This window comes from Ranitomeya variabilis, chromosome 7, assembly GCF_051348905.1.
Source record: "Ranitomeya variabilis isolate aRanVar5 chromosome 7, aRanVar5.hap1, whole genome shotgun sequence".
Lineage (NCBI taxonomy): Eukaryota > Metazoa > Chordata > Amphibia > Anura > Dendrobatidae > Ranitomeya > Ranitomeya variabilis.
Window position 1 is genome coordinate 210,135,180 of NC_135238.1, and position 26,383 is coordinate 210,161,562.

General features: G+C 44.3%; 1 protein-coding gene across 2 annotated transcripts in view; it reads left to right on the forward strand.

Moving 5' to 3' along the window:
- The window catches only part of LOC143784497 (sodium channel protein type 2 subunit alpha-like), a 230,078-nt gene that overhangs the window by 45,050 nt on the left and 158,645 nt on the right, over positions 1 to 26,383 (forward strand). For both annotated transcript variants that reach the window (XM_077272796.1, XM_077272795.1), the window contains exon 2: positions 21,779 to 22,093. In XM_077272796.1, coding sequence (XP_077128911.1) covers positions 21,827 to 22,093 — 267 coding nt within the window. In that variant the 5' untranslated portion in view covers positions 21,779 to 21,826. The remainder of the gene's footprint in view (positions 1 to 21,778; positions 22,094 to 26,383) is intronic.

Here is a 26,383-nt window from a genome sequence, read left to right on the forward strand (position 1 = left end):
CTAATTTTTATGGGGGGCCTTTGCTTAATGTGCGTTATCAACCACTACACATGCATGCTATGGCTGCTACAGCTCTTGTTCTGCCCATGCTCGAGGGCTGACAATTGCTGCGGCAGAAGAGAGGCTGGATTCCGCAGTCTTTAGTAATGCAGCAGTTATGGATAAATCATGAAGAAGCTAGATGAAAAGGGTTTGTGCGTGGTTCCAGATGGCATGGTTATGATGATTTCTAATACAGTGCAGATATGATATCGCTATTGTCTAATTTATTAGTAAAGAAAAATTCCTACCAATCCAAGATTTGATAATCAGCAAGGTAGATATGGTACCAATAAAATTTAGCTTTTAATAATTAATTTAAAATCTTTTTAGACAAAAAACGACAAAACAAACATAAAATATAGCAGAGTTGAATGCACCCAGATCATATATATTTCTCCTCGGTGTATCCAAAATTGCTCAAAAGCATTCCAGGGTCAAAACCCCGCTCCTAGGCGCTTGCAATTTGAGCAACAATAAAGCATTGACCTAAGGCCTCATGCAGAAAACTCTCTATGTACACAACAATCATAACTCAAAAGCTGAATATAACATAGTACATGACAGCCATAAAAGTAAAGGACAAATGCTGAAAAATGGAACAGTCTCACCCAGATAATGTACGTTGATATCGCCTGGTCTCACATGGACTGTTCCACCTAGATGCCTCCAATCAATCCCAAGGGAAATGTGGGGAAACGGGTGAAGTTCAGTCCCCGTATACTTAAAGACCCACTATTGAGATAATTGCGCATCAGGACTTTAATCCCCGTGGCCTCCCAACGCGTTTCACTCTCTCAGATCATCAGGGGAGGAAGATTAGATAAATAAGTGTCGGTTTGGGGGAGAGGAGATGTTTCCCTCACAAGGGATAAACAACCTCCATGTTCAGTATCATCCTGCAGTTTGCCGCCGCTCTTGTCTATACTTTATATAGAGACCTACTTGTTAAGAGTTAATCCCCATAACGCCGGGGTGCCAGAAGGTCTGGAAAGCCACCTCCTTCACTTCCGGTATCCTCCATGTGCGTACCCACGTGCAACTAACCGGAAGTATAGAGTAAGGGCGGATATGCCGCCCTGAGATGTCCTAGCTACGCACAAACTGTGCGCGTCTCCTAATGACGTTATTACTCATGCGTTCCAAGCATGCGTTCCAGCAGGCTTCTACGTCCTCTCAAAAAATCCGCCCCCAGGCAGACGCACTTTAGACCCGCCCTCCTAACGCTGTCAAAATCAGTGCCCCCTGCCTATTCATCATGACAAATATGTCGCCCTCGGACTAAAGCGGTATGCTTACGCCCCTTCAGTATGTAAGACAGATACCAATCGCAGGTCTGGCTGGAGAATCATTTCTTTAACTTCTATACTCCAGTCTTGCCTGGGTAATCAAACAGGCATGTCATATCGGCGGACAAACATATTGATGCACCTATTATAAATATCTGGTACACTCCATCTGCTACTCATAGGAGCCTTAGGAACTCTTTTAGTACTCCCAATAATTTAACCTCAATAAATTGTGTGTCCCCATGGGTCCATAACTTGTCAATGCCCCATAGTGGGAACGCGATATTGAGGATAAGATAAACAGGACATCAAAATCATTATGCTAATTACACCCGAGGTGGGCATCAAAATATTATAGTCATAGAAAAGACTTTTACCAGCCCTTATTTTTGCTGGTTCATGACAGAATTTGTATAATTCTCCTAACTACCCCAATTGAAAAAGGGGGAGGAAAAAGAAAAAAGCAAAGTGCCGATTTTAACCTCAACCACAGACAACGGATTAGCATGGGATAACATATAGGATAGGAAAGATGCCAATAAGTGCAAGCCCTATCATAGCCCTATTTCTAGTTCTTAACCTACCTACCAGCGGGGGTTGGCACCCTAAATATACGAGATGGCGCCTCCACTCCGCGACGGCTAGCCCTCACTAAGCCATACTCACCCTATTCACAGGTGAGGAAAAAAGAAAGAAAAGAGTAAAACAAACATCCCAATTAGAATATTAATGGAGCATTGGTAAAAAATAGAACGGGAACCAGGGGTGCCAGCAGTTGTATGCCTGATGTCACTCTAACCTACTTACCCTGCCTAAGCAGTGGAGGTTGGCACCCTGAGGGGACGACAAACATGGCGCCCCCACTCCGCGGCGGCTGACCCCAACCATCCCTATCTCAGGCCATGTGTTTAAAGAAAACAGCTAAAGGTAAGCGTCTCGTTAAGACCTGTTGGTGACTGTGTCTTCAGGCGATGGATCCACCTTGTTTCACACTGCAGCACCTTCTGGTCCCAATCACCTCCCCTTTTTGGTTTCTCAATCCTATCAGTACCCATAAATTTTAACTGGGCGTAATTTCCATCATGCATGATGTTGATATGCCTGGATAACGGGGTGTCTCTTTTGAGCTCTATGTCTCTGAGGTGTTCGCCCACTCTTCTGCGCCATTCTCTGATTGTTTTTCCCACATATTCCAGACCGCAAATACAGTCTGCCTTATAGATCACTCCTTTTGTTCTGCAATTTATAAAGTGTCTTATTTCAAATTTTTTCTTTGTGACATTGCTTTCAAAGAATTTCCATTTTTTTATCACTGGGCAGGCCACACAACCACTACATGTGAAGCACCCCTTAGTTTCATTTGTCAACCAATTTTCTTTTTTTGGGGGTGCAAAATGACTTGACACTAACCTATCCTTCAGGGACCTCCCTCTCTGGAAAGTGATACTAGGGTGGTCATCCACCAGATCACCAATATCCTCGTCCATTCTTAGGATTGACCAGTGTCTTTCTAAAATCGCCCGCATTTTGTCTGCTCCATTACTGTAGGTGGTAATAAATCTACAGATTTGGGGATCTGTTTTAGATGCCGCGGGTTTTAGAAGTTGTGTCCTGTTAGTTTTCCTTGTCTCATTAAATGCTTTCTTAAGAATGCCATGTGGATAACCCCTTTGTTGGAATCGTTTCCGCAGGTCATCAGCCTGATCCAAAAAGTCACCTTCTAGGGTGCAATTTAGTCTAAGACGTGAATACTGCCCTTTAGGAATACCCCTCCTCAGAGGTATCGGATGATGACTTTCCCATCTGAGGAGGGCATTTGTCGCAGTTGGTTTACGATAGACTTTGGTATTCAGCATACCCTCTGTGTTCTTTTGGATCAGCAAATCAAGGAAAGCTAATTCTGTCGCGTGGTATTCAAAAGTGAAGAATAAACCTAGGGGGTTATTGTTTAATTTTGCTACAAAGCTCTTCAAGCTTGATGCATCGCCGTTCCATATTACCAGGACGTCGTCAATATAGCGTGTCCACATTGTAATTTTGGCGGCATCCTCCAAAAACTCATCCCCAAAGACACAGTTCTCCTCCCACCAGCCCAGGAGCAAGTTAGCATACGAGGGCGCACAGGGGCTGCCCATCGCAGTGCCCCTGAGCTGGTGGTAGAAAGAACCGTCAAACGTGAAAAAATTGGTTGTCAGACAAAATCTTAACAAATTCACGACAAACTGATTGTGAAGACTGAATTGACAACCCCTAGTATTTAAAAAGGACTCAACCGCTCTCAATCCATCAAGATGATTAATGGAGGAATAGAGGGCTTCCACGTCTATACTACATAGAAGGGACTCTGTTTCCACTTGTATTCCCTCTATCCTTCTCAATACATCAGTTGAATCCTTTACAAAAGAATTGAGTGACATAACAAAAGGTTTCAAGATTTCATCAATATAAATGCCTGCATGGTGCCCAATACTGCCTATCCCAGAGACTATTGGCCTACCCTTCAAGGGGGTTAACCCCTTGTGAATCTTGGGTAGGCAATAGAAAGTCGCCAGGATTGGGTGGGTAGGAAATATGAAATCATACTCATTTTTATTAATGACAGAGTCACTCAAGCCTTTATCCAAAATTACCTTAAGTTGTTTCACGAAATCTGATAAAGGATTTGACATCAATTTGTCATAATTTTTTCTGTCTTTCAAAATGTTATAGCACATCTCTTGATATACCAGATGGTCCATCACCACAACATTGCCCCCTTTATCGGAGGGCTTTATTGTGATGTTTTTGTCATTTTCAAGAGATTTTAGTGCATCCATTTCTAATTTTGTCAAGTTTCGATAACCACCCATTTTTTTATTCTCCAATTTTTCAAGATCTTTTGATACCATTTCTAAGAACACGTCAATCGTGGACTGGTCACCCTGTGGTGGAGGCATCTTTTTACTTTTTGATTTTAATTTTGTAAACGGGCCCTCCCCCGTGCTTCCAGGCAGCGGTTCTGATAAATCATACAGCAGTCTTACATCTGACAAAAGTGAGTCAGGGATATCCATGTTCTGACACAGCCGTTTATCCTCCCTAATGAAGTGTTTTCGCCACTTCAGCTTTCTTACAAAAAGATGAAGATCTTTAAGGCTGTCAAAAACATGGAAATCCGATGTAGGAACAAAGTTTAATCCCTTATTGAGGATCTTAATCTCACTCTCATTCAAAATTTTTGATGATAGATTAATAATTTGTGATTCATCTATTAATTCTGACTGCTGTGATTCATTCGATTCCTCAACGGGTACCCTTGATCTAAAAAACGTACCCCAGTTGATCTCTCATTGGATCGTCCTCTTTGACCCCCACGTCCCCGTTGTCTATTTCTCCCGGCCTAATGACGTGTCTCTATGTCTGATAGATCCTTATCCGTTGAGGACAGGTCAGTGTCAAAATTCCGCGGTGTGCTCCTGTTGGTGGGAAGTTGATATGCCTTTTTTTCTCTAAAATCCTGCAAGTCCCTAACGAAATTGCGGTGTTTTCGTTCTTTTAAATTATATTGATATCTCTCTACTGTGTTTTGGAGAGTTAGTTCTTTTGCCGCAAAACCTGTCTCATTTGAAAATTTTTTTGTTATTTCAATTTGTTCTTTTAATTTTTCGTTTGCATTTGCAAGAGTTTTCTTTTCCTCCTCTAAGAGGATGTGCATGAACCTAAGGGAGCTAGCTGTGGCCTCCTTCTCCCATTGTTCACTAAAAGATGAATTCCTGTATCTGAACCCTGGTTGTAGGGTAATCCTCAGGTGTCGTGGGACTATGCCAGATTTTGCATAACTCTCTAGGCTTTGAACCTCCCACCAACTGGAGATCTGAGTTTTATAGGCTTTGGTCAACTCTTTGAAAGCATTATTATATGAAGGGGTGTATTTTGGTTGAGAAAAACTTTTTTCAGAAAAGACCTCCTGGGCCTCTGAATACCATGCATCCGTGTCTATGGTTTTAGCCAAAAAAACGGCCATAGCCTTAAATAATATTAGTAAAGAAAAATTCCTACCAATCCAAGATTTGATAATCAGCAAGGTAGATATGGTACCAATAAAATTTAGCTTTTAATAATTAATTTAAAATCTTTTTAGACAAAAAACGACAAAACAAAGAGTTTTCTGCATGAGGCCTTAGGTCAATGCTTTATTGTTGCTCAAATTGCAAGCGCCTAGGAGCGGGGTTTTGACCCTGAAATGCTTTTGAGCAATTTTGGATACACCGAGGAGAAATATATATGATCTGGGTGCATTCAACTCTGCTATATTTTATGTTTGTTTTGTCGTTTTTTGTCTAAAAAGATTTTAAATTAATTATTAAAAGCTAAATTTTATTGGTACCATATCTACCTTCCTGATTGTCTAATTTATTACCATGCAAATCTAGGCTAAACATGATACACTTTTGGCAATATTAGCATCCTCTTAATTTGGAGGCATATTTATCAATAGTTTTTCAGGTCGTCTTCCTCCAGAGCATGTTGAGTGTTCTTCGTGGACAGGGACGTAATTATAGTGAATGCAGAGAGAAGAACATTTACGGCACCAACGATCCAATTAAAATGCTTGCTTGGCTTTATTAGAATATCCACACATTACAACCAGAGGAAGACACAAGGTACAGTGCTTGCTGCCTTTCAGATCTGTGTGCTTTAGTTTGCTATAACAAGAATCATAAAGAATCTGAAACGCGTCAGTAGCTGTACTTTGTACATTCGGCTGCATGTAATATGTGAGGATTCTAATAAAGCCAAGCAAGAGTTGTAATCAGATCACTGGTGCTGGAAATCTCTTCTTCATTTTGCTTGATTGCATTGCCTCGTGATCCATGTACCAGTCAGGCTTGTGAGTGAGCTGGACTTTTTGTGCAATATTATGATTGCAGGGTTGGCCCTGGAGCCTGCGGGGGCCCAAAAAGTCCCATTATCTCATATAACAAAAGGACTCATAGTAGAGTAGCTGGGGCCCTGATGGAGATTTTCCTTTGGAACCTACATGTTTCAAGTCTTCATAGAATCATAGAATGTCAGAGTTGGAAAGACCTCCAGGGTCATCGTGTCCAACCCCCTGCTCAATGCAGGATTCACTAAACCGTCTCAGACAGATGTCTGTCCAGCCTCAGTTTGAAGACTTCCATTGAAGGAGAACTCACCATCTCTCGTGGCAGCCTGTTCCACTCATTGATCACCCTCACTGTCAAAAGTTTTTTTCTAATATCTAATGTGTATCTTCTCCCTTTCAGTTTCATTCCATTGCTTCTTGTGTTTCGATGTGCAAATGAGAATAATGATGATCCCTCTACACTGTGACAGCCCTTGAGATATTTGTAGACAGCTATTAAGTCTCCACTTAGCCTTGTTTTTTTCAAGCTAAATATTCCCAGATCCTTTAACCGTTCCTCGTAAGACATACTCTGCAGTCCGCTCACCATCCTTGGTAGCTCTTCTCTGAACCTGATCCAGTTTTTCAATGTATTTTTATATCCAACACTTTCCATGGTCAGGAGTGGGGCTGTTCCTGGAAAAACAAAACCTTTTAAAGGAGCTCTTGTCATCAGAGTTCACAATGCAAAGTGTATATTTTATTAATAGATGTCTCAGACCTGATGAGTTTGGTGTACTTACTTTGATAATCAATGTCACAATGGCTGTATAATCCTATTTTAGATTTTTTTTACCACTTTATATTAAAATTAGTATTTTTTTTATTTTTATATCAAAAATTTACAGCCATTCGGACTTGATTTATCATACTAAGTACACCAGTCGCATCAGGTCTAAAATATCTTTTTATGCAGTTGGTGGTGTGAAATCTGGTGACAGATCTGTTTTAATGCATTTTTTTTCCTATACACTTGTTTATGGTTGATAACTGTCTAGCTTATTTGCTCAATCATAGGCCACGTTCACACATTCAGTATTTTGTTAGTATTTTACATTAGTATTTGTAAGATAAAACCAGGAATGGGGGACAATGCAGATGTGAGTTTGGCTTACAAATATTGATGTAAAAGACTCTATTCGTTGCTGGAGTATATTCAGCCTTCAGCTGCTTGTCCGCACAGTTGTCTGCATCCACCATTGTGTATATATTATATCAGGTGGCCGAATATACACTCACTGGCCACTTTATTAGGTACACCTGTCCAACTTCTTGTTAACACTTAATTTCTAATCAGCCAATCACATGGCGACAACTCAGTGCATTTAGGCATGTAGACATGGTCAAGACAATCTCCTGCAGTTCAAACCGAGCATCAGTATGGGGAAGAAAGGTGATTTGAGTGCCTTTGAACGTGGCATGGTTGTTGGTGCCAGAAGGGCTGGTCTGAGTATTTCAGAAACTGCTGATCTACTGGGATTTTAACGCACAACCATCTCTAGGGTTTACAGAGAATGGTCCGAAAAAAAAAAAAAATCCAGTGAGCGGCAGTTCTGTGGGCGGAAATGCCTTGTTGATGCCAGAGGTCAGAGGAGAATGGGCAGACTGGTTCGAGCTGATAGAAAGGCAACAGTGACTCAAATCGCCACCCGTTACAACCAAGGTAGGCCTAAGAGCATCTCTGAACGCACAGTGCGTCGAACTTTGAGGCAGATGGGCTACAGCAGCAGAAGACCACACCGGGTACCACTCCTTTCAGCTAAGAACAGGAAACTGAGGCTACAATTTGTACAAGCTCATCGAAATTGGACAGTAGAAGATTGGAAAAACGTTGCTTGGTCTGATGAGTCTCGATTTCTGCTGCGACATTCGGATGGTAGGGTCAGAATTTGGCGTAAACAACATGAAATCTTTGGGATGTGGTGGAACGGGAGATTCGCATCAGGGATGTGCAGCTGACAAATCTGCGGCAACTGTGTGATGCCATCATGTCAATATGGACCAAAATCTCTGAGGAATGCTTCCAGCACCTTGTTGAATCTATGCCACGAAGAATTGAGGCAGTTCTGAAGGCAAAAGGGGTCCAACCCGTTACTAGCATGGTGTACCTAATAAAGTGGCCAGTGAGTGTATACTAAAAGGTCACTCTTTTACTTGACATTAGGCTACAACTCTAAACAACATAATGGAGGAAAAAAAAGTAACCTCGGGGCATTGTATTAGATATGTGACTTTAAATGGATTGTCCACTACTAGGACAACCCCTTCTTGATCAAAATGTTTGGCCTCGATAAAATAATAAAGCCTATTCTCACCTCCCGTGTAGGCGCCGTTCCAGCGGTGCCTGCACTTGCTTTCCCTGGGACTCTTGTGTGGTGTTATGACATGTGACCCAATCAGTGCTGACATCATAGTCTCCACCTTCAAACAAATTGATGAAGACGAACTCGGAGATCAGCTGATCCCGGACTTCCTCTTCACATTTGATTTGTCTGAAGCTGGAGACAGTGACGCCACTGCTGACTGGGCACCGCCATCACGTGTCATAACACCGCACAGGAAAACAGGTATCACTATGTAAGGTGCAGGGTTGAGTATGTCACCACAGAACAGACAGACCAACTGTTGAGGGGAATTTATTAACAGGGGCGATATTCTCGCAGGGAGTAAACAGGGGGTTAATAGAGATAAAGCAAACAGTAAACAGTTAAGCGGAATCGCAAAGGTTAACAAATGTTCTTGTAACTTATCAGTCCTGGAAGTCCTGGACTGGAAGGTCCTTATTCCAACGTGGGTACAGTCACCAGCAGCGCTTGAAGATCCTGAAGTCTCTCCTCTGTCTCCTGGGAACTGGAGACTCGGGGTAAAGCCTTTGCAGTCTTTTCTCCAAGCGAAGCTGAAAGCAGGAAGTAACTCAGCCACTCTGCTGCCAGTCTCTGTATATTAGGCTGACAGTCTCTCTCTGTATAGCAGCAATGCTACACACACTGAGCAGTTTACTTTGTCACACTCAGGGGTCCTGGCTTGTCAGTGCAGTCACCGGGGCTTCGCGCTCAGGTCACTGTAAGGGGATACGTTTTCTCTGATTATGGAGGCTTCCAAGTCCACACCCTCACATCCAGCCTCCACTATGGCTGGTATCTCAGCCTCAGTGCCCTCACGGGGAGCACTCTCTTTTGGGCAGTGCGGTGCTGCAGCCTGCTCTTTCTCTGGCACGCTGTCCGATCTGTCTCGCTCGTTCTGCTCTCCCGCTCTTTTCTGACCACACCCCTCTCTCTTCCTCTCTGCCCCCAGCAGTCACATGGTCCCTTCTGTCCAGGGCAGAAAGTCTTCCCCCCGACAACCAAGCTGTCTGACTAAGTGGTTCCAGGTAAGGAGCAGGGAAAGCAACCTCCTTACATTCCCCCTCTCTTGAAGCTCGCCATTCCATGAGCCAGAACTCTTCGTGCTTCTCTTTGTCCTTTTGAGGGGAGTCAGATACCTGCAATTCTCTCAATTCCTTCTGCCTTTCTTCTTTCACATACTGCCAAACTAAATGGTCTAGGAGTTGTTCATCAGTCAGGTTGAGATATTCTTTCTCTACTTCATTGGCAGCCATTAAAGAAAGTTCCTCAGATGAATTTTGTGTTGTCACATTAGAGTTTCCAACGGCATCCTCTGTCCTCTTCTTCTTTTTCTTCTTTTTGGCTTTGTCGCTAGCAGATGCTTGCATAGACGAGTCGTCCTTTTCCTTGTCGTTATCGGAAACTTTAGCGATTTCTTGCCCGGCTCCTCAGTCTGGGGGCTTAGTATAAGTAATTCTCCTCCATAGCTCCCCCTCTCTTTGACAGGAGTATTCATGTCGAAACTAGAATCAGATGGATTAAGACCATGCAGGCCGGACTCTTCGTCATCTGCGCCGGGCTCTGCGGGCATCACTTCCCAGGGCTTCCCAGCCACACGCCCTGTCTCACACAGCTGTTCCATTTCCTCTGTCCGATCAGGAACTGGTGAGCTGACAGCCAGCACACTCCTCACCTCAGGGGGCGACATCAGTGGTTCCTCCTTCTCATCGACTAGGACCTTGAAAACGAGTGTCGCGGGAACACTTGGCACTTTCTCCCCTTCTCCTGGGAATCCAACACTGTGGTACTGTCTTGCTCTAGGTGGAGCTCTTCTTTTCCTGCCGTACCACTCCCTCTAGGGGCGACGTTCCCTCCAGTTAGCAGGACCCTCAGAGGGGTGAGCGGATCTTTGCCACCGCTTTTCTCGGGTAGGGCAATTTCTGGACATGTGTCCCATCCTTCTGCATGACCAGCACTCATGTCTTCATCTCTCTGGAGGGCGCTTCAGTCTGGATTGTGGACCTCGGCGGGAGACATCTCTCACCTGCGGTTGCTCTTCACCCCAGGATACGGAGTTACACTCTGGGGCCACCACTGAAATCTTCTTCATGCTATGCACCTCTCCGCTATCTCTTGCTGGCTACTTCCGCACGTTACCTTGGGGTATGCTGCTGGTCCCCAAAATGGCAGTCAGGGCTTTCCCCAGACTCTCAATCTCTTCCCAGATTCTTCTTATCTTCAACCGGGAATCCCGGGTCCATGTCATTTCCTCTTCATTCTGACTGGGTGCTCCGCAATTGTAGCATGTCGGCAGTCTTCTTCGCCGAGCGGCACTAGTCACACTTTGGGGGGCGGTCTCTCTTTCTCGCACCGGAGGGCTGTACTCTGCAGCAGGGGTCTTCTTATATTCAGCCACTTCCTCGCAGACCCGCTTAACCTCCTTCTTCAAGTCTTCTACCCATTGAGAGGCGGTTACCTCCCTTCTCCATACCTTCCCCACTGGCACTACCACCCCTTGCTCTTGCCCGCGCGTGCGTGCCTCACTCCCGACCTCAGAGAAAGTCATATCTGGCTTTACATGCATGCGTTCTCGCAGGGCCTGTTTCATCAACACATTTCACAAGCCTGTCACCAGTTGGTCTCGCAGCACAACGTCAGTTGCCCCACACCTACGCCGTCCTTCCATGTGATGGCAGTATGAAGCTCCTGCAGGGCATTAACATATTGCGTCACGGTCTCCCCCTCTCTTTGTACCCGGCAAAACAGTCACATGCGCAGCTCCTCTACATCAGTAGGGTCCCCATGCGTCTCCTCAATTATATGTAAAACTTTGTCCAGGGTATCTCTCGCCTGGGGGGTCTGAGCATAACAGAGTCCCGTGCATCCCCCTCTAGGGCTATCACAGCTATTTCCGCCTGCAGAGCCGGCTTCATAGGATGCATCCGCATCATCCCTCAGATGCGCTTCGTCCAACTCCACAACATGACATCGCTCCCCGAGAATTTTGGCAGATTAACTAATATCATATGGCTCCCAGGGAGATGCTAGACCTGGGGCCTCCCCCAACTGCTTGGTCTGCCCTTTTCGCGCTACCGTGTGACATCCTGGCGACTACGCCAAGTGTAATAGAGTGCAGGGTTGAGTATGTCACCACGGAACAGAAAGACCAACTGTTGAGGGGAATTTATTAACAGGGGTGATATTCTCGCAGGGAGTAAACAGGGGGTTAATAGAGATAAAGCAAACAGTAAATAGTTAAGCGGAATCGCAACGGTTCACGAATGTTCTTGTAACTTATCAATCCTGGGCGGTCCTGACTGGAAGGTCCTTATTCCAACGTGGGTACAGTCACCAGCAGCGCTTGAAGATCCTGAAGTCTCTTCTCTGTCTTCTGGGAACTGGAGACTCTGGGGTTAAGCCTTTGCAGTCTTTTCTTCCAGTGAAGCTGAAAGCAGAAAGTAACTCAGCCACTCTGCTGCCGAGTCTCTGTGTATTAGGCTGACAGTCTCTCTGTGCAGCAGCAATGCTACACACACTGAGCAGTTTACTTTGTCACACTCAGGGGTCCTGGTTTGTCAGTGCGGTCACCGGGCCTGCGCGCTCAGGTCACTGTAGGGGATACGTCTTCTCTGATTATGGAGGCTTCCAAGTCCACACCCTCACATCCAGCCTCCACTATGGCTGGTATCTCAGCCTCAGTGCCCTCACGGGGAGCACTCTCTTTCGGGGAGCGCGGCGCTGCAGCCTGCTCTCTCTGGCGCACTGTCCCCTCTGTCTCGCTCGCTCTGCTCTCCCGCTCTTTTCTGACCACACCCCTCTCTCTTCCTCTCTGCCCCCAGCAGTCACATGGTCCCTTCTGTCCAGGGCAGAAAGTCTTCCCCCGTCAACCCAGCTGTCTGACTAAGTGGTTCCAGGTAAGGAGCAGGGAAAGCAACCTCCTTACAACTATATATTGATTCTCTTCTTAAGAGACATTTTCCGTTAACCCCACAAGCCGCTCTTCTCTCAATCAATCTGGAAGAGTTGGATCCCTCGACATGACTAGTTATCATTCATATTTTCCTGGTGGTTAGGAATTCTGTTGTGAATTTGGATTCTGGGCTCCCCCGGTGGCTACTGGTGGAATTGAACTGGTGTCTTCATCTTCTCTGTTCACCTGTTCCCATCAAGATGTGGGAGTCGCTATATAACCTTGCTGCTCTGTTAGTTGCTTGCCGGTCAACAATGTTATCAGAAGCCTCTCTGTGCTTGTTCCTGCTCCTAGACAACTACTAGATAAGTTGGACTCTTGTCCATGTTTGTTTTTGCATTTTTGTTCCAGTTCACAGCTGTAGTTTCGTTACTGTGTCTGGAAAGCTCTTGTGAACAGGAATTGCCACTCTGGTGTTATGAGTTAATGCCAGAGTTTTAAAGTAATTTCTGGATGGTGTTTTGATAGGGTTTTTAGCTGACCATGAAAGTGTCCTTCCTGTCTTCTGCTATGTAGTAAGTGGACCTCAAATTTGCTAAACCTATTTTCATACTACGTTTGTTATTTCATCTTTATTCACCGCCAATACATGTGGGGGGCCTCTGTCTCCTTTCGGGGTATTTCTCTAGAGGTGAGCTAGGACTAATATTTTCCTCTGCTAGTTTTATTTAGTCCTCCGGCTGGTGCTGGGCATCTAGAATCAACGTAGGCATGCTACCCGGCCACTGCTAGTTGTGCGTTAGGTTTAGTTCATGGTCAGCTCAGTTTCCATCTTCCAAGAGCTAGTTCCTATATATGCTGATGCTATGATCTCTTGCCATTGAGATCATGACAGTTTGACCGGCCCACTAAAGGGTTAAAATCCTTGGCTGAGAAAGGAGAGAAATAAGTAGTCTGCTGAAAATTTTTTTTTTTTTTTTCTCTCCTTTGAATGGCTCTGTGTTCACCTGTTTGCAATGGATCTTCAGAGTGTAACTGCAGGTTTGAATAATCTCGCCACGAAGGTACAAAATTTGCAAGATTTTGTTTGTCATGCACCTGTATCTGAGCCGAGAATTCCTTTGCCGGAATTTTTCTCGGGGAATAGATCTGGGTTTCAGAATTTTCGAAATAATTGCAAATTATTTTTGTCCCTGAAATCTCGCTCTGCCGGAGATCCTGCACAGCAGGTCAGGATTGTGATTTCCTTGCTCCGGGGCGACCCTCAAGACTGGGCTTTTTCATTGACACCAGGGGATCCTGCGTTGCTCAATGTGGATGCGTTTTTTCTGGCCTTGGGGTTGCTTTATGACGAACCTCATTTGGAGCTTCAGGCAGAAAAAACTTTGATGTCCCTATCTCAGGGGCAAGATGAAGCGGAAATTTACTGCCAAAGATTCCGTAAATGGTCTGTGCTTACTCAGTGGAATGAGTGCGCCCTGGCGGCGACTTTCAGAGAGGGTCTCTCTGATGCCATTAAGGATGTTATGGTGGGGTTCCCTGTGCCTGCGGGTCTGAATGAGTCCATGACAATGGCTATTCAGATCGATAGGCGTTTGCGGGAGCGCAAACCAGTGCACCATCTGGCGGTGTCCACTGAGAAATCGCCAGAGAGTATGCAGTGTGATAGAATTCTGTCCCGAAGCGAGCGGCAGAATTTTAGACGGAAAAATGGGTTGTGTTTCTATTGTGGTGATTCTACTCATGTTATATCAGCATGCTCTAAGCGCACTAAAAAGCTTGGTAAATCTGTTTCCATTTGCACCTTACCGTCTAAGTTTATTCTATCTGTGACCCTGATTTGCTCTTTGTCATCTATTACCACGGACGCCTATGTCGACTCTGGCGCCGCTTTGAGTCTTATGGATTGGTCCTTTGCCAAACGCTGTGGGTATGATTTAGAGCCTTTGGAGACTCCTATTCCTCTGAAGGGGATTGACTCCACCCCATTGGCTAATAATAAACCACAATACTGGACACAAGTAACTATGCGTATTAATCCGGATCACCAGGAGATTATTCGCTTTCTGGTGCTGTATAATCTACATGATGATTTGGTGCTAGGATTGCCTTGGCTGCAATCTCACAACCCAGTCCTCGACTGGAAAGCTATGTCTGTGTTGAGCTGGGGATGTAAGGGGGCTCATGGGGATGTACCTGTGGTTTCCATTTCATCATCTATTCCCTCTGAAATTCCTGAGTTCCTGTCTGACTATCGTGACGTCTTTGAAGAATCCAAGCTTGGTTCGTTACCTCCGCACCGAGAGTGCGATTGTGCCATAGATTTAATCCCGGGTAGTAAATACCCAAAGGGTCGTTTATTTAATCTGTCTGTGCCTGAACATGCTGCTATGCGTGAATATATAAAGGAGTCCTTGGAAAAGGGACATATTCGTCCATCGTCATCTCCCTTAGGAGCCGGTTTTTTCTTTGTGTCAAAAAAAGACGGCTCTTTGAGACCATGTATTGATTATCGGCTTTTGAATAAAATCACTGTTAAATATCAATACCCATTGCCGTTGCTGACTGATTTGTTTGCTCGCATAAAGGGGGCCAAGTGGTTCTCTAAGATTGACCTTCGTGGGGCGTATAATTTGGTGCGAATCAGGCAGGGGGATGAGTGGAAAACCGCATTTAATACGCCCGAGGGCCACTTTGAGTATTTAGTGATGCCTTTTGGTCTTTCAAATGCTCCGTCAGTTTTCCAGTCCTTTATGCATGATATTTTTCGCGATTATTTGGATAAATTTATGATTGTGTATCTGGATGATATTCTGATTTTTTCGGATGACTGGGACTCTCATGTCCAGCAAGTCAGGAGGGTTTTTCAGGTTTTGCGGTCTAATTCTTTGTGTGTGAAGGGTTCTAAGTGTGTTTTTGGGGTACAGAGGATTTCCTTTTTGGGATATATTTTTTCCCCCTCTTCCATTGAAATGGATCCTGTCAAGGTTCAAGCTATTTGTGATTGGACGCAGCCCTCTTCTCTTAAGAGTCTTCAGAAATTTTTGGGCTTTGCTAACTTTTATCGTCGATTTATTGCTGGTTTTTCGGATATTGCTAAGCCATTGACCGATTTGACTAAGAAGGGTGCTGATGTTGCTGATTGGTCCCCTGATGCTGTGGAGGCCTTTCGGGAGCTTAAGCGCCGTTTTTCCTCTGCCCCTGTGTTGCGTCAGCCTGATGTTGCTCTACCTTTTCAGGTTGAGGTCGACGCTTCTGAGATCGGAGCTGGGGCAGTGTTGTCGCAGAAAAGTTCTGACTGCTCCGTGATGAGGCCTTGTGCCTTCTTTTCCCGTAAATTTTCGCCCGCTGAGCGGAATTATGATGTTGGGAATCGGGAGCTTTTGGCCATGAAGTGGGCTTTTGAGGAGTGGCGCCATTGGCTTGAGGGGGCCAGACATCAGGTGGTGGTATTGACTGACCACAAAAATTTGATTTATCTTGAGACCGCCAGGCGCCTGAATCCTAGACAGGCGCGCTGGTCATTATTTTTCTCTCGGTTTAATTTTGTGGTGTCATACCTACCGGGTTCTAAGAATGTTAAGGCGGATGCCCTTTCTAGGAGTTTTGAGCCTGACTCGCCTGGTAACTCTGAGCCCACAGGTATCCTTAAGGATGGAGTGGTATTGTCAGCCGTTTCTCCAGACCTGCGGCGGGCCTTGCAGGAGTTTCAGGCGGATAGACCTGATCGTTGCCCACCTGATAAACTGTTTGTTCCTGATGATTGGACCAGTAGAGTCATCTCTGAGGTTCATTCTTCTGCGTTGGCAGGTCATCCTGGCATTTTTGGTACCAGGGATTTGGTGGCAAGGTCCTTCTGGTGGCCTTCCCTGTCACGAGATGTGCGAGGCTTTGTGCAGTCTTGTGACGTTTGTGCTCGGGCCAAGCCTTGTTGTTCTCGGGCTAGTGGATTGTTGTTGCCCTTGCCTATTCCTAAGAGGCCTTGGACGCACATCTCGATGGATTTTATTTCAGATCTGCCTGTTTCTCAGAAGATGTCTGTCATCTGGGTGGTGTGTGACCGTTTCTCTAAGATGGTCCATTTGGTTCCTCTGCCCAAGTTGCCTTCTTCTTCCGAGTTGGTTCCTCTGTTTTTTCAAAATGTTGTTCGTTTGCATGGTATTCCTGAGAATATCGTTTCTGACAGAGGGACCCAATTCGTGTCTAGATTTTGGCGGGCATTCTGTGCTAGGATGGGCATAGATTTATCTTTTTCGTCCGCTTTCCATCCTCAGACGAATGGCCAGACTGAGCGGATTAATCAGACCCTGGAGACATATCTGAGGTGTTTTGTGTCTGCTGACCAGGATGATTGGGTTGCTTTTTTGCCATTGGCGGAGTTCGCTCTCAATAATCGGGCCAGCTCTGCCACTTTGGTGTCCCCGTTTTTCTGTAATTCGGGGTTTCATCCTCGATTTTCCTCTGGTCAGGTGGAATCTTCGGATTGTCCTGGAGTGGATGCTGTGGTGGAGAGATTGCATCTGATCTGGGGGCAGGTGGTGGACAATTTGAGGTTGTCCCAGGAGAAGACTCAGCTTTTTGCTAACCGCCGTCGTCGTGTTGGTCCTCGTCTTCGTGTTGGGGACTTGGTGTGGTTGTCTTCTCGTTTTGTCCCTATGAGGGTCTCTTCTCCTAAGTTTAAGCCTCGGTTCATCGGCCCGTATAAGATATTGGAGATTCTTAACCCTGTTTCCTTCCGTTTGGACCTCCCTGCATCCTTTTCTATTCATAACGTTTTTCATCGGTCATTATTGCGCAGGTATGAGGTACCGGTTGTGCCTTCCGTTGAGCCTCCTGCTCCGGTGTTGGTTGAGGGTGAGTTGGAGTACGTTGTGGAGAAAATCTTAGACTCTCGTGTTTCCAGACGGAGACTCCAGTATCTGGTCAAGTGGAAGGGATACGGCCAGGAGGATAATTCTTGGGTGAATGCATCTGATGTTCATGCCTCTGATCTGGTTCGTGCCTTTCATAGGGCCCATCCTGATCGCCCTGGTGGTTCTGGTGAGGGTTCGGTGCCCCCTCCTTGAGGGGGGGGTACTGTTGTGAATTTGGATTCTGGGCTCCCCCGGTGGCTACTGGTGGAATTGAACTGGTGTCTTCATCTTCTCTGTTCACCTGTTCCCATCAAGATGTGGGAGTCGCTATATAACCTTGCTGCTCTGTTAGTTGCTTGCCGGTCAACAATGTTATCAGAAGCCTCTCTGTGCTTGTTCCTGCTCCTAGACAACTACTAGATAAGTTGGACTCTTGTCCATGTTTGTTTTTGCATTTTTGTTCCAGTTCACAGCTGTAGTTTCGTTACTGTGTCTGGAAAGCTCTTGTGAACAGGAATTGCCACTCTGGTGTTATGAGTTAATGCCAGAGTTTTAAAGTAATTTCTGGATGGTGTTTTGATAGGGTTTTTAGCTGACCATGAAAGTGTCCTTCCTGTCTTCTGCTATGTAGTAAGTGGACCTCAAATTTGCTAAACCTATTTTCATACTACGTTTGTTATTTCATCTTTATTCACCGCCAATACATGTGGGGGGCCTCTGTCTCCTTTCGGGGTATTTCTCTAGAGGTGAGCTAGGACTAATATTTTCCTCTGCTAGTTTTATTTAGTCCTCCGGCTGGTGCTGGGCATCTAGAATCAACGTAGGCATGCTACCCGGCCACTGCTAGTTGTGCGTTAGGTTTAGTTCATGGTCAGCTCAGTTTCCATCTTCCAAGAGCTAGTTCCTATATATGCTGATGCTATGATCTCTTGCCATTGAGATCATGACAGAATTCCCTGGCACTGTACTGGAAAAGAGTAGATGTACCTAAATTTTCAGATATTTTGGAAAAAATATAACGCTTTGCCATTATTAATGGAAACTTAAAAAAACACTCTAAGAAATGGGATAAATGGAAATCAATTTCTGCTATTTCCAAAATCCAAGAAATATCTTGGTGCTTAAACTGTTTCTTGACTCTTGGAGTCAATGTCTGGCTGAAGGATATTACTTGCTGATCTGGTCAACACACAATGTTTGTATTCTTCTTGGTTTACCTTTATATACTGGTCACTAAGAACTTCCAAATCATAATATAACTTTAAAGGTAGATACACTCTACAACTGCTTTAATTTCATATACAAATGTGATGGAACGTTGTATCTACGGAGTTTTCTAGTTTTTATTGTTATCCCCCTCCCCTCACCCTTTCCCTTACCTCCCCCTCCCACTTCCTTGTTTCCTTCCTTTTCCTCATCCTCATCCTTCCCCTTTAAATTTTTGTAAAAATCAATAAACACAGTCAGTTAAATAACAACACCGCACAGGAGCCCCAGGGAGAGCGAGAACAGCGCCGGCACGGGAGGTGAGTATAGGTTTTATTATTTTATTAGGGCTAAGCAAGGGGTATGAGAAGAAGTTGTTCAAGTAATGGACAACTTCTTTAACAGACCTTTTTAAAATGATGTTTATAAGATCTCTTAGACCTGATGGGGCTTTTGTACTTTGAAAATCAGAAATATGCAGCAATTCTGACTTAGATTTTCAGAGTAAGTACACCAACCTCATCATGTGGAAGACTGATTTCATGTACAAAGTTCGTATTGTGAAATTGGTGACAGATCTGCATCGAGTATTATACTTAGATTATATGCATACAAGCACTAGGAATCCAAGCTGATTGGCAGGCGGGGTGTATAGTTATTGTGGTGCTGGGAGCCGGTGACTCTCTGCCTGGCAATACATTTCAATGGAATGTGTTTGAGGCCGCACGTTTAGCTGAAAACAGCGCTGGCGTTGATGGACCCTCTGACTCTACGCATCGTCTACCGCTGCGATTGTTATGCCCCTGCTGGCTGCATTAATGCAGCAACGATGTGACATTTGAAAGGAAACATAATTTGAAAAGTCGTCCGGTGACTAAGTAACTCAGATAAGCCCAAGGCAAGTCCCTGGTGGCTTCTCCCTTCTCAACCCCTTCCCCCTACACTGACATGTCTTTACTTATGTGTATGTATACCAAGAGATCTGTCAGTCTAGGGCAGGAGTGGGGAACCTCAGGCCCCAGGGCCATTTACGGCCCTCGATGACCTTTTATCCCTGCCCGCATTCTTGGGCAGGGAGGTTTATTTTGATTACAACCAGCTCATTAATTTCTTCTTGCTCTGATAGCACACAACACATGCAGTGTTCACTATTGAACACTGAAGGGCATGCAATGAAAGATTACGTCCTGAAACCAGTGCCAGAGTCAGGCTGTACTTTGTGGGCGGAGTTTGTACGGCCCCCGAAGGATGGTATAAATATCCAAATGGCCCTTGGCAGAAAAAAGATTCTCAACCCCTGGTCTAGGGAATAAGTGTGGGAAGAAGTCGGATTTTAGCACATTGGTTTTCCAAACCAGCCCGCCTCATTTCACATAGGGTATCAGTTTTTTTACCGTCACCTTTTTGACCGACAGACTGAGCAGTAGCCAGGGTCTTTTTTCATTCTTGAGAGTAGAATAGCAGGATCACGCCGGCCTTTCTTGCCAAATTCCAATGCAAAGTGGCAAAGTTACATTCATTAAAATGGTTTAGAAATCTAAACCCGCGGCCTATATATCATAACAAGATGCATAAAAGGGAAAAAAGCCGACTCCTGCTGTTCTGCTGTCAAGGGAGTGAACAGAGGGCGTCATGCGCCCCGTTTCTGAGTCTGCAGATCCTCCTTTGAACTTGTTAAGTGATATGTTATATTTCATTTGCTCTATTGTGCTGCTTGTTGGAAGATTACAGTCCCCATTGAGAAATGCGAGAGAGTATTAGATTCCTTTCAGTATGCACAGTATTGTTAAGATCACCATGGTTTTTTGGGGTGGGGAGTTTGAAGTAGAATCTATTTAAAGAGGTTTTCAATGATTTTGAAATTGCTGTGCTATGCTAAGGGTAGGTCATCATTAATATCAGATCAATAGGGGTCCAAAACCACTAACACCCACCGATAAGCTTCTTTGAGCTCCCAGATGTGCACAGTAAACAGAGCCAAAAAAGCACAGCTCTATGACTGTAGTATTGTAGATGCTTCCCTCAGGCTGTCCCCTTACTACCACCCAACTATTTCACATCACCACCACACTCCCACAGATCCCGACCCAATAACACTCATACCGCCTTACTTTGGATTCATTAGCCAAATCAGCCTTTTAGTATACAAACATTACAACCATAAATAACTTGTCAGTAAGGAGGTTCCTGGAGCTCTGAAACCTGGTAGAAACCAATAAATAATGAACCGTCCAGCATTACCCCCAACCTCAACCACAGGCTCGGGGGCACCTTCATTGCCAGAGAACCTTTTTCATAACACTGATTCCCAGGGACCCCACCGCGAAGAGTACCAATTTCCTCCAGGCAATGAACCAAAATCCAAACATAAAGGGGAGGTTACTATCCACCCGATGTACAACCCACCACCACAATTTTGCCACCATCTCCAAGAACCCAAACACCACCCCTCGCCGAAATGACCTAACGGCACTTCCTGCCTCCATTTTCCATAATTCAACTGTACTTGAAGCCCCAAATAAAAGGTTGGGAAGAAAGGACCTTTACTCTTGGTGCCTCGTGCCAATTTAAAGCCCCCCACCGATACTCAGATAATATATAGGCATGATCTGTTGTCAACACCCCCTCTTTTACCTACCCCCATAAACTTAAATGAAATAAATTAATCACAAATGGTTTATCTATTGTTGATATCTGTAAAACTATGTCACCATTAACAACAATCAAGCAGTTTGAACTTAATTTGTAATTATGCAGTGGAAAAATAATTTGATTCCCCCCTACACTCTTTCACAATAACTTACCCTCTGGATCTGAAGATCATGCAAAAATTCAATCAGTGGCACACTAATAATCCTACTACATGAGGCTGTAACCAGGTTAAGGCTACATTTCCACAATGAGCTTTTGGTGAGTTTTTGATGTTGCAGATTTTCTGCCCAATTTCTGCTTCTATAGGTTACTTGCATTTTTTTCGAAAATACTTAATGTAAAAAGCTCACCAAAAACTCATCATGGGAACATACCCGAAAGTTCCTATGGATTAAGGACTGGTTGGTTGTGAAAATAATAAGCGTTTTCTTTTTGATAAGATTTCTTTGTCTTCCCTTGTTACCTACTATTTGGTGTACATTTTGCGTCATTGTCTTATTTTGTACAATTTGGTGTAAATAGTATTCGTATGCATCCACAATGGTTGGAATGTTGATTATTTGCACCATTGAAGTTAATTTTCCTTTCCTTTTTCCTAGCACCTTCATGTGTGAGAGGCTGATTGGTAATTAGTGCAGGATGAGAAGATGGAGCAGCCACTTTTACCCCCACGAGGACCTGACAGCCTTCGCTTGCTCACTAGAGAATCTCTTGCTGCTATCGAGAAGCGTTTTGCTGAAGAAAAGGCTAAAAAACCTTCAAAGGATCGAAGAGATGATGATGATGAAAATGGCCCCAAGCCCACTTCGGACGTGGAAGCAGGCAAAGGCTTGCCTTTTATATATGGAGACGTACCTCCAGAAATGGTCACGGAACCAATGGAGGATCTTGACCCATTTTACAGTAACAAAAGGGTATGTGTAATTTGTGATTAATTATAATCAAATGTTCTGTCACGTATATTGTGATTGTTATTATATCATCCTAAAAAATGTATATTTTTGTATGCTTTTCCTTCTTCTTTGGTAACATTGTAAGGACATTCTTTAGACCTTTTCGCATTAGACGTCTATGAATCCAGTGTACATCTTGGATCATTAATAGTGATGGGCGAATGGCATTGTTGCTCGGGTCTCCCCGAGCATGTTCGGTGATCTCTGAGTATTTGGATGTGCTCGGAGATTTAGTTTTTATCGCCTCAGCTGCATGATTTACGGCTTCTGGACAGCCTGAGTACATGTGGGAATTCTCTAACAAACAGGCATTCCTCACATGTATTCAGCCTGTCTAGCAGCTGTAAATCATGCAGCTGAGGCGAGGAAAACTAATTCTCCTAGCACATTCAAATACTCGGAGATCACCCGAGCATGGTCGGGGAGACCCGAGCAATGAGTATACTCGCTCATCTCTAATCATTAACATTGATGTTGGTAGTCACATAAATCCATAGTTGGACCAAGAACTAGAGATGGGCAGATCAGACAAAATTTGAATTCACCTGATCGCGTTTTTTTTCCTCTGAAATTTAATGTCCCTTATTAGATTCTCTCTCATTAGCAAGAAAAAAAAACCTTATACCCACCTCACCGTTTACCTCTCCAGCCCCTCCGCTCCTCACCGTCACCTGTTCGGTCTTATCGTAGCTTCTGATCACCACCGCTTGGGCTGAAATCCCTGAAGTGACCTTTTGAGTGTCTGTGCCAAACCAAGCCATGCCTCGTCAGAGCCAGCGTGGAAGGGATTTCAGTGCTCACAGTGGGATCAGAAGATGCAGTGATGGTGAGAAGAACAGTCTGAGGGGAGAGCAGTAAATCGAGTATAAGTCTTTTTTAAAACTTTTTTTAACCTTTTTATGGCTCTTTTAATGAATCCGTATGGAAACAAATCTGCATTTTGGCAATTACGGATATTTGAAAAATTTGGTTCTAATTCATTTCCACTCAAATTTATTAGTTCATTTCTACCAGGATGGCAAAATCTTCAGACCTATTTTAGATATTTGGTGAGGTAAAATTCACTATAAAGGGAAATGATACTTGGAATGATCAGGGAGGGGTAAAAGGAAACTGGTGAGTCTGAAGGCCGTTGGCTGGACACCATCAAGAATGACACAAGAATGAACATCCAGCAATCAAAAGAAGCCGTTGAAAATAGAAAAATGGCGAGAACTGACCTGGAGAGTCATATAGGGTTGGACAGATAGAATCAGAACTAATAGTCCACATCACATGCATTTCTTTTATCTGTTACCCTCAAAATGTGTTTACTACTGTATATAAATTATTTTCTTAAGTATCTATAAAAATGGAGCAGCTTTGCAAACTGACTTGAATTTAAAAAAAAATCACCTCCCGTTTTGTGTCTACAGGCTTAAGTGTCTCCGTTTTTACAAATTGCTGTGAAATCCTGTATAGTTTGCTCCTCTAGAAATACCTCCAATCCATCTATTTACGCTAACATATGTTTGGTAGATTATCATACATAAGGGAAAGTTATAAAACAGTTTGACAGTAGAATCCGACTACACTGGATTTTCTTGTAGTCTGTAACCATGGAGACAGGTGGACACAAGTTTATCTTTCTTCCTGGAGACAGTGGAGAATTAAAAATAGTGAGAAACCATTGAATCCCACAGGCCATTTGGACCCCCACCACAATGCAGTCACTGGCTTGGGGGAAGGGTGATTAAGCTTCATCTGGCAGCCTGATGAATTGGACATTAAAGCATTCATCATAAGCACGATGCTTGGAGCAACATTTCCGACTACTGATCTGTAAAATAGGTCTTTTTCCTGCATTGTAGGTTAGTCCTATATGGAAATCTTAGGATGCATGTGAAAAGTGTGCCTATTTCACTACATATGTTTTTATAAGTACAGTACCTATGTGTGATGGAAAAAATATTTGAGACACCAATGTGGCCACAGAATTCCCAACAATCTCATCTCCTTCATTGTTTCCAGGCACAGCTACAGAGTAGATGTGTTTGGTACAGCAGCTCAGTCTCTTTGAATTAAAGGGAATGTCACCAGATTTTTATCACCTAATCTGAGAGCAGCATAATTTAGAGACAGAGACCCTGATTACAATGATGTGTCACATATTGGGCTCCTTAGTTATTATTATTAGCAGGCGATTATCACTATAGGATTAGTACATCTGGTGCCATATAGTCTTCCTCATTCATGTGCTCTGTATAGCCCTGCCCCACCACTGATTGGCAGATTTCTGTGTGCACTGTGCATAGGCAGAAAACTTTCAATCAGTGGTGAGGGGAGGGCTGTACAGAGCTTTACATTCAGAGAACTGCTATATCTGCAGTAGACAAAACAGTGATGTTATCAAAATGATAGCAAACGCCCAGTAAGTGACACATCGCTGGAATCAGGATCTTAGCCCCTACATTATTCTGCTCTCAGATGAGCAAAACTCTGTAGTAAGTACCACCTTTTTTGGACTATAAGACGCGCTGGACTATAAGACGTACCCCAAATTTTCAGGAGGAAAATAGGGAAAAAATGTAATGTGTCTAATGGGGGTCCATCTTTACAGTCCGAATTCAGCTTGCCGGTGGCGGTGCTGGAGCAGGGTCACAGGAGGTGTTTGGAGGTGCAATGCTGCGGGGTGATGCTGCAAGTCCCATCCCAGGCTGGTAGAAGGGGGTGCTCGGAGGTACTCAATGTTGCAGGGGCTCTGCCAACATTATGTGAAAGCAGGGAACCCCTGCATTTCCATCATTTCAATGCGATGGACTCAGTGACTTTTGAGCAGGGCATTGGACCAGATGACCCAGGAGGTCCCTTCCAACTATAACATTCTATGGTTCTATGAGATCTTAGCTCACGAGATCTCAATCTGCGCCCGTGCCGCTTCTGGGGGCCATTTTCTCAGGGTCCACCGCATTGAAACCATGGAAGCATGGGGGCTCTGAGCTTTCACAAAATGTTGGCTGAGTCCCAGCACAGCCGAACACCCCGCTCCTACCAGCATGGGACTTGCGGCATTGCACCGCCAAACACCCTCATCCCAGCCCAGGGCCAGTAAAATTGCCTGACTCCTGCCGCTGCCCCCTCATCCCTGTAAGCTACGTTTGGTCTATAAGTCACACCCCCATTTTTGCCCCAAATTTGGGGTAAAAACAGGTTCTAATAGTCCAAAAAATATGGAAATAAATTAGTAGTACATGTAAATAACATAGGATACTTAGTTGACACTATTTTGATTAAAAGAACATAAACGCCATCCCACCATGTCAAGGTGTAACCCAATCAGAAAGGACCCTAACTCTTCTCCTCGCTATGTGTCAGCAGATCTCAAAATATGCAGGGCAGAGCATATTTCATCTTGCCTATATAGCTTTCCACAGGTTAGTCCAAAACAGTCAGGTCTGGGTTCTGCTCTGCTCCTATCTATTTTGAGGTCTACTGACACATAGTGGGGTGAACTACAAGAGGTAGGGTCCATCCTGATTGGGTTCACCTTGTCATGGTGGGATGACCTTTACTATTTTTTGAACAAATATCTATAGAGATCCCATGCCCACTGTGATTCTAGTTACCGCTGCATCAATTCACCCGCGGTGCGGGTTTACGAGACGCAGCATGTTAGTTTCGGCCGCTGCATAGTCTCCCCCATAGCCAGTCATTAGGTGCGTTAAATCCGCATAGTTCACTAAGAACATGCAGATTTAACTACTTGATTAGAGAGTAACGTTTTGGAGGCAGTGAAAATACTCTACGTCCAAAACGCTGCTATTCCTGATCATGGGCACGTATCCTTTAGTGGAGATAAACCTGGTAAACATTGCATTAGCTGATGGGTAAGGGTGCCGGATCCAATATCAGTAGAGCTAAGGCAAATCAATTTTGAAGTTCTGGTAAAATGCGTTTAACTATTTGTTTTATACAGACGATTTGAAGCTTTACATAATAATGAACTGCAATCTATAAAAAAGACTAAGAAATTAATTAGTGCAGAACATGCAATTAAAAATACTAGGTGTTAAAAAACTGAACATTGACAGGTGACAACAAATCTGTCCTGTATGCAGACACTTTAAGATTAGAGTTTGTCCTACTAAAAACAACATATTGGAGAAAACTGCAGTGGGGGCAACCTGAACCTTTCAACACATACAAAACTGCTCCCAAAATTGAAACGCAGCTGTCAGTGAATGAGTATATGAAATTTTATAATATACAATG